The 13,222-nt window shown below is 43.7% G+C and overlaps 1 protein-coding gene across 1 annotated transcript in view; it reads left to right on the top strand.

Annotated features, from left to right (window-relative positions):
- The first annotated feature begins 2,766 nt into the window (after positions 1 to 2,766).
- The window catches only part of PRR16 (proline rich 16), a 641,551-nt gene continuing 631,095 nt past the window's right edge, over positions 2,767 to 13,222 (top strand). The window contains exon 1 of the mRNA XM_030193531.1: positions 2,767 to 3,542. Within this exon, the coding sequence (XP_030049391.1) occupies positions 3,399 to 3,542 (144 nt within the window). The 5' untranslated portion in view covers positions 2,767 to 3,398. The remainder of the gene's footprint in view (positions 3,543 to 13,222) is intronic.

A 13,222-nucleotide genomic window follows, 5' to 3' on the forward strand; every position in this document is an offset into this window, starting at 1 on the left:
ACTAAAATATAAACTAACGTATGCATCCAGCTTCTCCTACATAGGCGCGCAACTGTGGAATGCATTACCAAAAGCCACAAAAACAATACACGACATAACTAATTTCTGAAAATTACTAAAAACCAACCTGTTCAATAAAGCATACATACCATAATGATCCATCCTAAATACTAGACAACAAAACTTATACCAGAACTGGACAAAACGGAACTCTCTATTCTTGAATGCCTAAGTTAATCTGGCACGATTGAACCTTAACGCATTACCATTTTATTTCTCATCATGAAAATGAATTCTTTTGATTTGATTGCCTAATCTACTTTGTCGTCTATGAACCTTAATGCAATATAACTCTGTATTTCTCCTTCCGGAAATGGCGATCGCCATTACGGAACAACGTAAGCCACATTGAGCCTGCAAATAGGTGGGAAAAAGTGGGATACAAATGCAACAAAATAAAATAAATAAATAAATCAGATACTAAAGCAGTAAGTGAGGCAATTGATAGGCTGATGGTGCATTGCAAAATCATTTTTAATCAGTCAAAGATACTGCCGCTGTGTTGTGTAACACCCGATACAACTGTGCGACTGAAGCACTTTCCTAGGGTGCTTAATGAAATAGACTCTCTTGCGCAAAGGAGGCCCCCTTTTCAGGCAGCTGGTCCCAGAGGCAGACCCAGGGGGAGTGGTAATCCCGGATCATCTTTGGCAGATGACAATCCAGAAGCAGGGAATCTGCTCCATCTGCTCCTTGAGAGCCTAATCCCAGGTGTACCAGTGGCTAAGCAGTTGCTATGGAGGGAGGATGGATGGATAGATCAGGCTCAGAGCACAGGTAGTGGACTATATCACATCTGAGCGGAACAACGGCTCACCCGAGGAGGAGGAGGAGGAGGGGGGGTCTCCTCACATCTGGTAGCATTAGCATTTTGTACAGGCAGCAGGTCCGGAATGGCTCACCCAAGGAGGGGTATCTCTCCCAGCCAGCAGCATTGGCATTTTGCACAGGCAGCAGGCCCACATCCTCCAGTCTGGCTGCAGCTCACAATGCACAACAGTTTACTAGTTGTATGGCTAGCCATGCCCAAGGTAGGGGCGAGCTCCTTCGAGACCTGTCTGTCCCACCCAGTTTCCTCGTTGGCATTCTTTGCAGCACTACGGGTAAGTGAGCTGGTGGTGCAGGCAAAGACGGGATGGACATGCAAATGATGAAATATTGAAAGATGTCTATTTAGGGGATTACACAGCATGCCTGCGTAGCTAACAGATCAAACAAAACAAGACCAACAAGGAAAAGGAGTACAGTCTGTACTGTACCAGATGCAGGACTTGCACATCTGTAATGGAAACGTCTTAGCCTTGAAGCCACTCTGGGGGAAGCAGTGACAGGATCATGTACTCGGCATCCCCAATCCAGGTCCCAGTTGGAGGCAATCCTGAAACAATGCTGGGAACAAGCAGGCCATGACCCACGCACTCCTGGCACATATCTGTTCCAGAGCAGGGCAGCCACCTCAGCAATGAATGGCAGTCTTCCACCCTCTGTGATACAGCACCTGGGCAGATGTAAGTCTGATGCTTATATGATTTTCATAAGGAAGGCTATCTATTAGATTGTAAGCTCTTTGAGCAGGGACTGTCTTTCTTCTATGTTTGTGCAGCGATGCGTACGCCATGTAGCGCTATAAAAATGCTAAATAGTAGTAGTAGTAGTAGTAGTAGTAGCCAATATGCCTAGTCTGCCAATGCTAGCGCTAACAGTTTTTTCCCGCAGGTCATGCACCAAGAAGAGGGATGGTGTGCACCTTGGGTCAGTCGTGGGTGCCTTGACCAGCAAGTGAACATGGGAGAGACTGTTTGGTGGCCGCCTGGGACACATTGGAAGAAAAGTGCAAGTCTATGGGATGGTCTGAGTGGGTATGTGTGGGCCATAACCTCTTTCTGTCCTCAAAGGGTGCTGCGAGGAGATAGAAGGACCAAGGAACATGGTAATAAATCATGTAGGCTAGGCCCTGGGAGTGTGGGTCTCTGTCCAGCTCATACATGCTAAAATGTACACCTGATGTGGTCTGGTGCTATCCCTATTGATGGGGGCAAGGAAGGAAGATAACTGGGTACGAACTTATGGATTAGGAGGCTCTCACATCGCTTGGCGGGCTTCACCATGAGTGTGAGGGCATGGACTGGAGCAGTGGAATAAAAAGTTTACTCTGTTTCACTCGGGGGTCTCTGTGGGGACCATTTTCATATTTTACTTCTGAACGAAGAACCTACTTTCAACTCCTCTGCAATGCTCTAATTTGTGGATCAGTTATAGGGAGGAAGTATCAGTAGATTTCAAGTCCTGATTTTCTTCCTTGCCTGAAATTTAACTGCAGTTCCACCTTTCCCCTCCTTATGTCATCCCCCTTCTCACTTTCTTGTTCCATCTCTGATCTAAACAAGTGGCATTGTGTTTGCTGCAGCTTTATTAGGTCAGCCTTAAAATGTCCCACCCAGAAGTAAGGAAGCTGATGACATCTGCCTCTGTACTGTTTTCTTACACTTGAATCTGCTGTAACAGTAAAAGAGAGAGAGAGAGAGAGAGAGAGAGAGAGAGAGAGAGAGAGAGAGAGAGAGAGAGAGAGAGAGAGAGAGAGAGAGAGAGAGAGCTGGCAGCTGACTGTAGCAGTTCTGGTGATGCTGTGCCTTCAGCCCCAGACCAGGAGGAAAAGCTGTAAACAGAGCAAGACGATCCAAGTCTGTTATTTGGCTCAGGATACAGAGTTGGGGGGAAAAATCCCATCCAACTGCGGAGGATGAAGGGGCATCGCTGTTTTATGGTGAAGCAGGGAGAGAAGCAGTAGCAGCAGCAGCAGGCAATCCTAAACCCATCCGAATCCCGCACATGTGATGTGTGCAGAGGAGAGGCAGCAGACTCCCAAGCTCTTTGCAGCAGCCAGTTTTGCAAACAAACCGGGAACTCAGATTAAGGAGGCTGCAGCTAGCACCCTTAAAGTCTTGAAATCCTTTCTGGGAACTTTGTGAGCATGGAGGTTGTTGAATGCTGGGGACTGCCCTGATCCTCTTCTTTCACTGCGAGGCATGCTGGAGTACAGAGCCCGCCGCCACCCTTCCAGGTCTCTTTCCCAGCCTCTGCTTAATTGCAGCTGCACGAGTTTCCCCTCCTGCTCGCTCTTTCTCCCCTCTTTTAGCTATGCACCGTGACGCAGGCGTACTGGCCACTCGTGTGCAGCCCAGGCTCAGTGCGGTTCTTTGGACTTGATGGCACCGTGCAAGCAGAGACAGAGGAAAAGGAGAAAAGGGGAGATTCGGCCAAAATGTGGGGACATGGTCTCGTGGAGATGGATGGGGCAAATCACCCTCTGCTAAAGATCTCCTGACCCGGATCCCAGCATGTCAGCAAAGTCCAAGGGGACATCCTCACCGACAGAGGGGCAAGCCTCCAAAGCCAAGGTGAAAGAACAGATCAAGATTATTGTGGATGATTTGGAATTAGTCCTGGGAGATCTGAAGGACGTAGCTAAGGAACTTAAGGAGGTAAGGCTATTGAGGAGGAGAAGAGGGCTGGGTGGAAAGATTTTGTTGTGAAGACTGGAAACCAGCATTTTTGCGGTACGAACTCAAGATCTCTGAACTCTTTGGAAACTCCTATGATCCTAAAAGGGAGTGGATTGCTGCACCAGTTAACACTTTTGCAGTGTGGTATTCAGTGGCTGGGTAAACAGAAACATCAAGATCTGTAGATTTGGTGTTTGAAGGAAATAGCTGGGATGGTTATTCTTTGCAGACGTGCAAAAAAACATTTGCATTTGTTAATTGCTAATTTGGTGACCAGGTTGTGTAAATAGTTAAAACGGCCACCGCAGCTGGATGGGAATAAGTCTGTGCTGGAATTAAAAAATGTGTTTGCCTGTCAAATGCATGTGGCAGAGAATGCAAGCCCTGGTTAGCGTGTTTGCCATGACTCCCCGTATTGGTAGATATTGCTCTTTCCATAATGCCTTTACTGTAAGTGCTCTTCAGCTGTCGATTAGTCTGGCAGTGCTGAAAGAGGTGTTTTCCGGTCTCTAGACTTTGGTGCAAATGTCAGTGTGATCAAACGGATGCTTTAGAATCGGAGTTGTGCCCACCTCTCCCGGCCTCATATTTCTTGCTGTCGTGTGCACTATTTTTTTGGGGGGGGGGAGGGGGATCCATGTTAGATGGATGTCATTTACTTTATATTAAAACTGCTCCCCGAGGTTTAAGTCTGTTTAAACTCATCTCAACTCATGCCAGGAGATGGCACAGGGAGACTTGATTTGAATCTGCTGTGCTGTGTGAGAAAAATAAGACATGTCATTACCATCTAGACCCAGTGTAACTTCATAATTACAATCAAATGCTCCCTTCATCCAAGAGCACTTGTTAGAGTGTAATTTATACCGTTCTATAAGGAGTAGTGAGAACATGTCAGAACGGGAGCTACAACTTCCTGAGAATTTTAAGGTTTCTGATCCTAGTCTTTAAATCACTGAATGCTGGTCTTTTCTTACCTTTCTTTTCTTTTGTCTTATTGCAGCTTATTCCTTATGTTTTTATTTATTTTTTAAATTAGATTTGTGCAACTTCTTATTAGGGTCACACCCACTGCTTTGAAAAAAAAAAAATCCCCTTTTTTTTCAGAAATACAGCATGAACAGTCAAGATTTAGTGCCTACCTATGATGCCTGTATTAGGGTTCAGAAAAGGGTCTATTCTGTACGTCCAGGTATACTTAAGATTTGTTTTAGTGGAAATGTTTAACCAGGAAGAGCTTTCAAAATACTCAAGTATTACCTCTGTGCCTGCAATGGCATTCAAATAGAAACAAACCAAAAAAAAGAAAGAGACCTTTTTGGTTTTAACTGTCAATTTATCCAATCTATTTTTTCTAGTAGTGTTGCTACTTTAAAAGATAAGATGCTTCTTTAGTATCCAAGGCTGGTTTTTGTGGTGTGTGGCATGAGCAGCTGCACAGGACACCAAGCGGAAAGGAGCACTGCTATGCTAATGCCTCCCCCCCCCCCCTCCTCAACACCTTTCCACATCATGTGGGCAGAAGAAAAGGGGGTTTGGGTGGATAGTGGTGCTTGGCAGACCGTGGGAGGAAGATAGAAATGGAGGGATGCTGTGCTAAGGGGGATGCCTGGAGAGAGAAGGAGGATGTGGTGCAGGTGGGTGGGGGAGAGAGAAGAGGGATCCTCTTCAAAAGGGCAGGTGGAGAGATAAGGGGTAAGCTGTTCAGAAGGGTGGGGGAGAGAGAAGGGGAAGGCTGTGCAGGAAAGTGGGAGGTGGAGGGAGAAGGGGGATCCTGTTTAGGAGGTGGAGGAGAGAGAAGGGGATACTGTTAGGGGGATAGGGGCATGCTGTGGAGTATGGGGAAAGGGAAAGAGAATGCCGTGCAAAGAGGGGAGAGAAGGGGATGCTCTGTTGGAACTGCCACCACCTAAAGTGAGGGAAGTAATTTGTTAACTCATGGAGTCAATTAGCCCTCCTTATACAGACTGAAAATGAAACATTAGCTGAAACCCATTTCTACTTGTTGTAACCGAGGAAATATATTAGTATTCTGACTATAAAGAGTAAAATGAGGAAAGGATCGTGAAATGCAGTGTACAATAATACATGTATGTATAGCAAGCAAATTGCATGCAGAAATACCATCTCATGGATTTATTTAAAATGAAAGAATATGCATTTGACAGTGATTAAAATGCCATTATGTAGGAGCTGCTTTCCGTAGGCTGATACGGTATATAGACAGAATGCCACTGGCGTGAAGATACTCTAAGCAGGATAAAGCTAACTGGCAGAATACAACTTGTAAGTCTTTGTGAAGTCTTTCCCAAATCAGAATATTGATGCAGAGCTGGTTGACAGATGGTTGGATTATGCATTGAAATTCAGATCCAACAACTGTTTACATTGCTGTGTAATCCTTTGTTTGACATTCACGGCAGACTGTTTTTCGCCCCAGCACTAGTTAACTGTATTTACTGTAATTTCTGTAAGTTTTTCTCAGCCCACTTATCTTTTTTAGAGGGTGATAATGATAGGAGTGAACTGTGCTACTTTACTGTATGCGTCTTCTTCAGTAAACACAAGGACCGAATCACAGATCAGCTTTCCACAGACTGCCTCTGATACAGTGATGTGGGGGGAATTATCTTTCCACTCTTTGTGTATCTATGAAGGGCTAAGAAAATAAGGCACCACATTAATATGTCACCCTCTCTTGGAAGCTCCTGAGGTTGCTGCTTTAAATCCCCCCTCCCCCCCAAGCTTGCTCTGAGATTCCTCCTGTTTCCACCAGTGCCTAGAGAGACTGAACCATTTTGCTGGCTGATAATGTAATTTCAGTGTGTGTGTGCCCATTCAGTTTCTAGATGTTCTCTACCCAGTGAATCAGGTCTTTGAAGGTGGAGGTCAAGAGTCATCATTTACTGTACCATGATCTTATCAAAGGAAAAACGGTGTATTCTGTTTGATGATGGCCTGAATGAGATTGAAGTGGAATTGCTACAGGAGTTTGGAGCAGCTACACGGAACTGAATTGTTGTAACTGCCAATGGAATCTGAATTAAGAGAGAACGCTGGTTCTTTACTTCGTTGTGTGTAATAATAATAATAATAGAGCAGGGACCTGGCTGTTCTGATGGGAAAATTTGTATTCATTATAGTGATTCATATTTAATGCCTCCAACATTAACACAGACCTGTGAATCACACTTTGCTCTGGTAGTTTTTCCATGGTCGTAGTATTTTTATGAAATTTAAAAATAGAATAACAGAAGACAATTCAGTGTAACAGTACAACAGCATACAAATTGCAAAAATCATGTAAAGGATAGAAGAGAGAAAGACTGGAGAGGAAGAAAAGAAAAAAAAAAAAAAAAAAAACACTTCTCATCAAGCATCTCTAAAGTAGGACAATAACAAAGACCACTTCTCCTTATAAGTGATATAGCGACATGACTTTTTAGCCAGAAAGGTATCATATTTATAAGTCTGAAATACCAAATTCCACCATTCTTGGTATGTGACTTGACCTAGGGTCTTCCAGTGCCCAAAAACTACTTTCAAGGCTAAAGTGAGCAATGTATTAACAAGTAAGCATTCGTTGAGGGCCATAATCGAACGTCGCCGGCAGAATAGATCGCCAGCAATCTATTTTGGTGGTGGCGCTACAGCTGGCTGGAACCGTATTATCAAAAAATATGGCCGGCCATCTTTTTTTTCGATAATACGGTTTAGCCCAGCCAAATGCTAGGGTTCGCCGGATTTGAGATGGCCAGTTTTGTTTTTCAGCGATAATGGAAAAAAATGCCGGCGATCTCCAACCCGGCGACATCCAAGGCATTTGGTCGTGGGAGAAGCCAGCATTTGTAGTGCACTGGCCCCCCTCACATGCCAGGACACCAACTGGGCACCCTAGGGGTCAGTGTGGTGGACTTCAGAAAAAGCTCCCACATGCATAGCTCCCTTACTTTGGGTGCTGAGCCCCCATCCCCCCTCAAAAACCCACTACCCACAAATGTACAACACTACCGTAGCTCTTAGGGGTGAAGGGGGCAACTACATGTGGGTACAGTGGGTTTTGGAGGGCTCCCATTTACCAGCACAAGTGTTACAGGTAGGGAGGGGATGGGCCTGGGTCCGCCTGCCTTAAGTGCACTGCGGTACCCACTAAAAGTGCTCCAAGGACCTGCATACACGCAGGTCTCTAGGACTTGTTGCTGCTGTATAACCTTGGCACACCAGTTGACACCTGAAGACTAATCTCTTTGAAAAAGTCCTTTATTTGAATAAGCACGTTTACTCACAGTTAAGTGCAGATCAGAGGTTGTGCCCCACTGGCAAAGAGTCTCCCTGGTACTGAGATGAGCAGTAGGTCAGAGCTGGCAGAATGGTGTACAGTGCCCTCTTTCAGCAACATTCAAGGTAATAACTAAGTTCTCTAATGTGGGTAACACACGAAAGGGATCTAAAACTGGCTTACAAAAATGGCCACTACCTCATGGACTACTGAAAACAAAATTGGACACACTCTGACCCAGTTAGCAGGGGGAAAAGCACCATGGGAGTAGAGCCCACTATCCTACACCCACCACAATGCATTGCTGATGTGACTCTGCAGTGCACCTAACAGAAAAGGTGTCACACTCACCCGAGAGCCACATCACAACCAGGAAAAGGTTGTCAGAGGATAAAACACATTCTGCTGTCATGGAGGTGGGTACGGCATTTGAGGCTGGCATAGAGGCTGGCAAAAAAGGTTTTATTTTGATTTTTTTTAGTGTGGGAGGGGGTTGGTGACCACTGGGGGAGTACAGGGAGGTCATCCTCGATTCCTTCCGGTGGTCATCTGGTCAGTTGGGGCACCTTTTTGAGGCTTGGTCGTGAAAATAAAAGGACCAAGTAAACCCGGCCAAATACTGCTTAACGCCGCTTTTTTTTCCATTATCCGCGAAAGCCGGCCATCTGGTAGCCACGCCCATGCCCGCCCATGTCCCGCCTTCGGTACGCTGCCGACAACCCCCCTTGAACTTTCGCCGGTGAGGCGACGGGAAAGCGGCGATGCTATCAAAAAAGCCGCTTTCGATTATACTGATTTGGCCGCTTTTGAGAGATCTCCAGCCATCTCCCGATTTATGTCGGGAAATGGCCGGCGATCACTTTCGAAAATAAGCCTCATTATGGCTTAAGGAAGAGCGAAAACATTTGTCACTGAGCACCACATATTTATACAGCATAGGACCATGGAAATGAAATATATCTGTTAAAGTGAACCAGACATCAGTCCAAAATGATTGAAGGCATACACAGTCAAAAACAAGGTGTCTGATAATACCCCGTTGAGCATGACAAGACCAACATAAACTGGGAATGGACGGATTAATGGTATGTGACCTGAGGGGCGTCCATAAGGACCGTGCATAAAAAAATAAAGGGACTGCGTGATGGCCGCAGACCTGGAACACTGAAACACTGAGCGCCAGATCTGCATCCAACTGCTATCAGAAATGGGCTGCTGAATATCGTGTTCCCAGCATCTACGCAAGCCCAGACATGTGATGGAAGATTTACATAAAAAGAAAGTATAAACGTACGATGCTCTGGTAGTTTTTGCTTGAAATTTTGTTTCCAGCAATAATTTCACCGTAGATCTGCAGCGCATAAGGGGATTCTACCATATTCAGGGCCTCTTTTACCAAGCTGCGCTATGGTTTTGCAGTTATCTTGCGACGAGTGCCAAATTTATCCTGTGCATTAATGAATGAGGATGTCCCCAGCTTTTTCTCATGCAGGTTACACACAGAAAATTTAATTGTCACAGAGTAACCGTACGGCAGATAATACAATGCAGTTAACTAAACCTCTTGCGAGGATGTTCACTGCTCCACATTACCTCTCATGTTTATTTATTTGTTACATGTGTATCCCACATTTTCCCACCTATTTGCAGGCTCAATGTGGCTTACATATTACCGTTAACGGCGAAAGCCGATTCCAGTATGAACAAATACATGGTGTGAATAATACAAAGTGATAGGGAGATGGGAGGAAGAGTCAGGTAATGTTCGTTAAGGTCTTTGGTTTCATTATGACGTAGGTGTCCAGGTGTTTTATGCTAACAGTTAAGATGCAGTAATCACCTTTCTGTTAACTGTAAGGCACAATCCTTGCCCAGTATATGCCCACTCCATTCCCCCTTTTCACATTAGCCCCCAGATTCCATATATGGTGACTATAGTTGCGTACACAAATTTGGATCTCAAAAGGGGGCGTGGCCATGAGAGGGGCATGGGCATGTTGTGGGCATTCCTAGAAACTACCCACAATGTTACAGAATATGCCCAATTCATGCCTAATTTAGGCACGGACATTTATACCAGGTTTTAGTTGATGTAAATGATCGTGCCTAAATTTAGTCATGGGTCCAGGCACTATATGTATTCTATAAACCATGCCTAACATTAGGTACAAAGATAGTAACTTGTAGTAATATTGTAAATGACGGCAAGACCTGCATGGTCCATCCAGTCTGCCCAACAAGATAAACTCAATTTACATGGTATGTGATACTTTGCATGTATACCCGAGTTTGATTTGCCCTTGCCATTCTCAGGGCACAAGACCGTAGAAGTCTGTGCCCTGAGAATGGCAAGGACTAATCAAACTCGGGCCAAGTATGGCCACTCTTCTTGTACTAAAAGTTCTGAAGCTAACATCAATGCCCCTTAAAATTTACACTCAAGCCCATCCATATTTATTCAGGGCGTAGACTGTAGAATTCTGTCTAGCACTAGTTTTGCTTCCTAATGACTGGCGTTGCCATGCAATTTCCGCTAAGATTCCATGGATCCATTCCTTTTAAACAGGATTCCTTTGTGGTTATCCCACACATATTTGAATTCCATTCCATTTTCATCTCCACCACCTCCCGCGGGAGGGCATTCCACGTATCCACCACCCTCTCTGTGAAAAAAATACAAGTTATAGAAAAGAGCTAAGTGCATTTTTTAATGCACCATTTTTTTCAGCCCCCATATATAGAATCTAGTCCTAGATGTTTAAAGTGGAAATTACCATACTTTGACTTTTAAGGTGGTTTGCTATCTATAAGTGCAGGCATCTGCTGTTAGAACACAGTCATTCCTATTTGAAAAGCTAGATCAGCTTAGTAAAGAGGTCCTTCAATAATATCGTATTTCCTTCTGATAAATATTCTTAGTGGAATAAGTTATTCTAACATACATTTCCATACACAACTATGGCTCACATCCATTTATAATCTTGCCTTTCTCTAGCTTGCCAATCCACAGTACTATGTGGCTTCTGTTAAAACATGCGTAATCATACCCTATAACATCACAAATCACAAACATTCTGAAAGAAAAAAATAAACCTCAGGACGCCTGGCAGATTTCTAGCGGGTTTGAATCTGAGCAAGATTCAGAAGAAGAGTCTTGAATGGACTGCTATGCCTGTTGACTAGAAACTGTATTTTGCCCTTGAAGAAGCACACAGTCAGCATGCATTGGAATTGGGTGGTTACTCACGAAGTTTAGCTAACTGCACTGCGTTATCTGCCATACGGTTACTGTGTGATCACCTTTCTAGCAGTGAGGGGGTCTTTTACTACACCATGGTAGCGTTTTTAGCTCACAGTAGAAATCAGTTGGCGGTAAATCCGAGATGCCCATAGTAATATAATGGGTGTCTCGGCTTTTACCACTAGCTGATATTACCGTGAGGTAAAAACGCTAGCGCGGGTTTCTAAAAGGCCCTCTGGAAAAAGCATATTAAAGTTCTCTCAAGTAGTCAGGTCCAGGTATCGCAAATGGATTTTTAATTTAAGACATATGTGTAGGCTTGCTTGAAAAGGTGAGCTTTAAGTAGCTTCTGGAAGGGTAGATGGTTATTGACTATACAAATCGATCTTGGTAGAGTATTCCAGAGCTTGCTGCCTATAATGGAGAAATTGGATGCATAGTATGTTTTGTATTTGATTCCTTTACAATTGGGAAGGTGTAAGTTTAGATAAGTTCAAGAATATCTCATTTCAAATTGTGAACTTTGGATGTAAGCTACTGTATGTGTTCTGGTTTTTCTATGTTAATGAATGATAAAGACCATTGGTACCATGTACAACACATCAGCAAACAGTTAAAAATGGTGGTATCTTATTTTAAAGCTTGCTTAGAATGATGATAGGGTATTTTTTTTTTGGGGGGGGGGGTGTTAAATGGTACGCAGTACAATCATGCTGTTCAATCTTAAGTTTTAATGAGCTACATGAAGGTGCTATTACAAGAAGCATTTGGTTTGAAAATAGGTTGCATCTCCGTCACTGGGGACTTTTTCCAATGAGAGCTACCGATTATTCATCAACTCCTAAGTTGGTGTTCTGTATGTTAAGGGATCCTTTTACTAAGGTGCTGCAAAAAGTGGCCTCCAGCCACATGCATAGGTCACTTTTTGCCGTGGCTGGAAAATGGCCGATTTTCCGTTTTCCGATTAATAGCAATGCACTAATGTTGCCATGCAGACAAACCACAGATGTGGGAAGAACATCAGAATCCCACAGAGAAGCAAGCAACAGGAAAGCAGGAGTGAGAAACGGAGCCAGACACTTGAAACACAGACCAAGGAGCTCCCAATATAAGATTCAAGCTTTTATTGGTGATTCTTAATGATGACTCAACATGGCACCTTGATTCAGCACACACGTCTGCCTCAGGAGTCTCTTCATGTATTGTATTATTGAAATAACAGCCACTGATAAGACTGTCTTTGAATGAGCCACTAAATGGAGTCTTGAAAAAGACTGTTTGTCAAGAAATTAATCATCTCAAAGATTTGCGCTACCATCAAATGTTTCCCACTCCTGCTTTCCTGCCACTGGCAAGCAGCCATGAATAAAAATTAGCATGTGAGCCACCTGTTTTATAGGTGGTAAGGGCTCACGAGCTAGTCAGTTAGCGTGTGTTAATGTAGCTGTGCTAACTGATTAGCTCAGACATGCAAAATCTCTGCCATCCAGACATACATTTTTTTTAGTGTGTAGTGAGAGTGTTGCGCATATGTCAGAAGTACTGTGGGATGCCTCAGCATGCCCCACAGTATGCTATTTTAAGCTCCTGTTAAAGGACCCCTATATTTATTTTTAAATTGCTGTACTGATATTGCAGTAGCATTAATTTGCAAAAGCATTGCTAACAATTGGGGAGTTTCAGTCCTGGATGCAAAATGAAATAAGACCACTTTCAGTGACTTCTTTATGTGCTTCAAAGCATTATGGACCCAATATTCAAAGATTTTTGCTCCTAATTTTGAGTTATACTGCTAATTTGGCAGCATTGAAAATTTACTGGGGCTGAGTGCCTACATTTATATTTAAAATTTCTCTAAACTTTTAAATAAGCATAAAAGGCAGGTAGCATCAAGGATGAATTTAGATTAGGAAAAGAAAAGTTAGGAGCACAGCACTGATTTTCAGCATTAGGCTCCTAAATCTAGGCAAATAAATGGCAAGCCTACATTTATAAGCATAGCTTTTAAGCTTCTAATGTATGATGAAATTTCAGCTGAGAATTTACATTCATAAATGTGGCTGAAAAAGAGAACGAACTTAGAAGCTCAACCTTGTGTGATGTCAGATGCCCATGCTTGTTTAAGTGTTCCAAATATTG

The sequence above is a fragment of the Microcaecilia unicolor genome, chromosome 2, assembly GCF_901765095.1.
Source record: "Microcaecilia unicolor chromosome 2, aMicUni1.1, whole genome shotgun sequence".
Classification (NCBI taxonomy): Eukaryota; Metazoa; Chordata; class Amphibia; order Gymnophiona; family Siphonopidae; genus Microcaecilia; species Microcaecilia unicolor.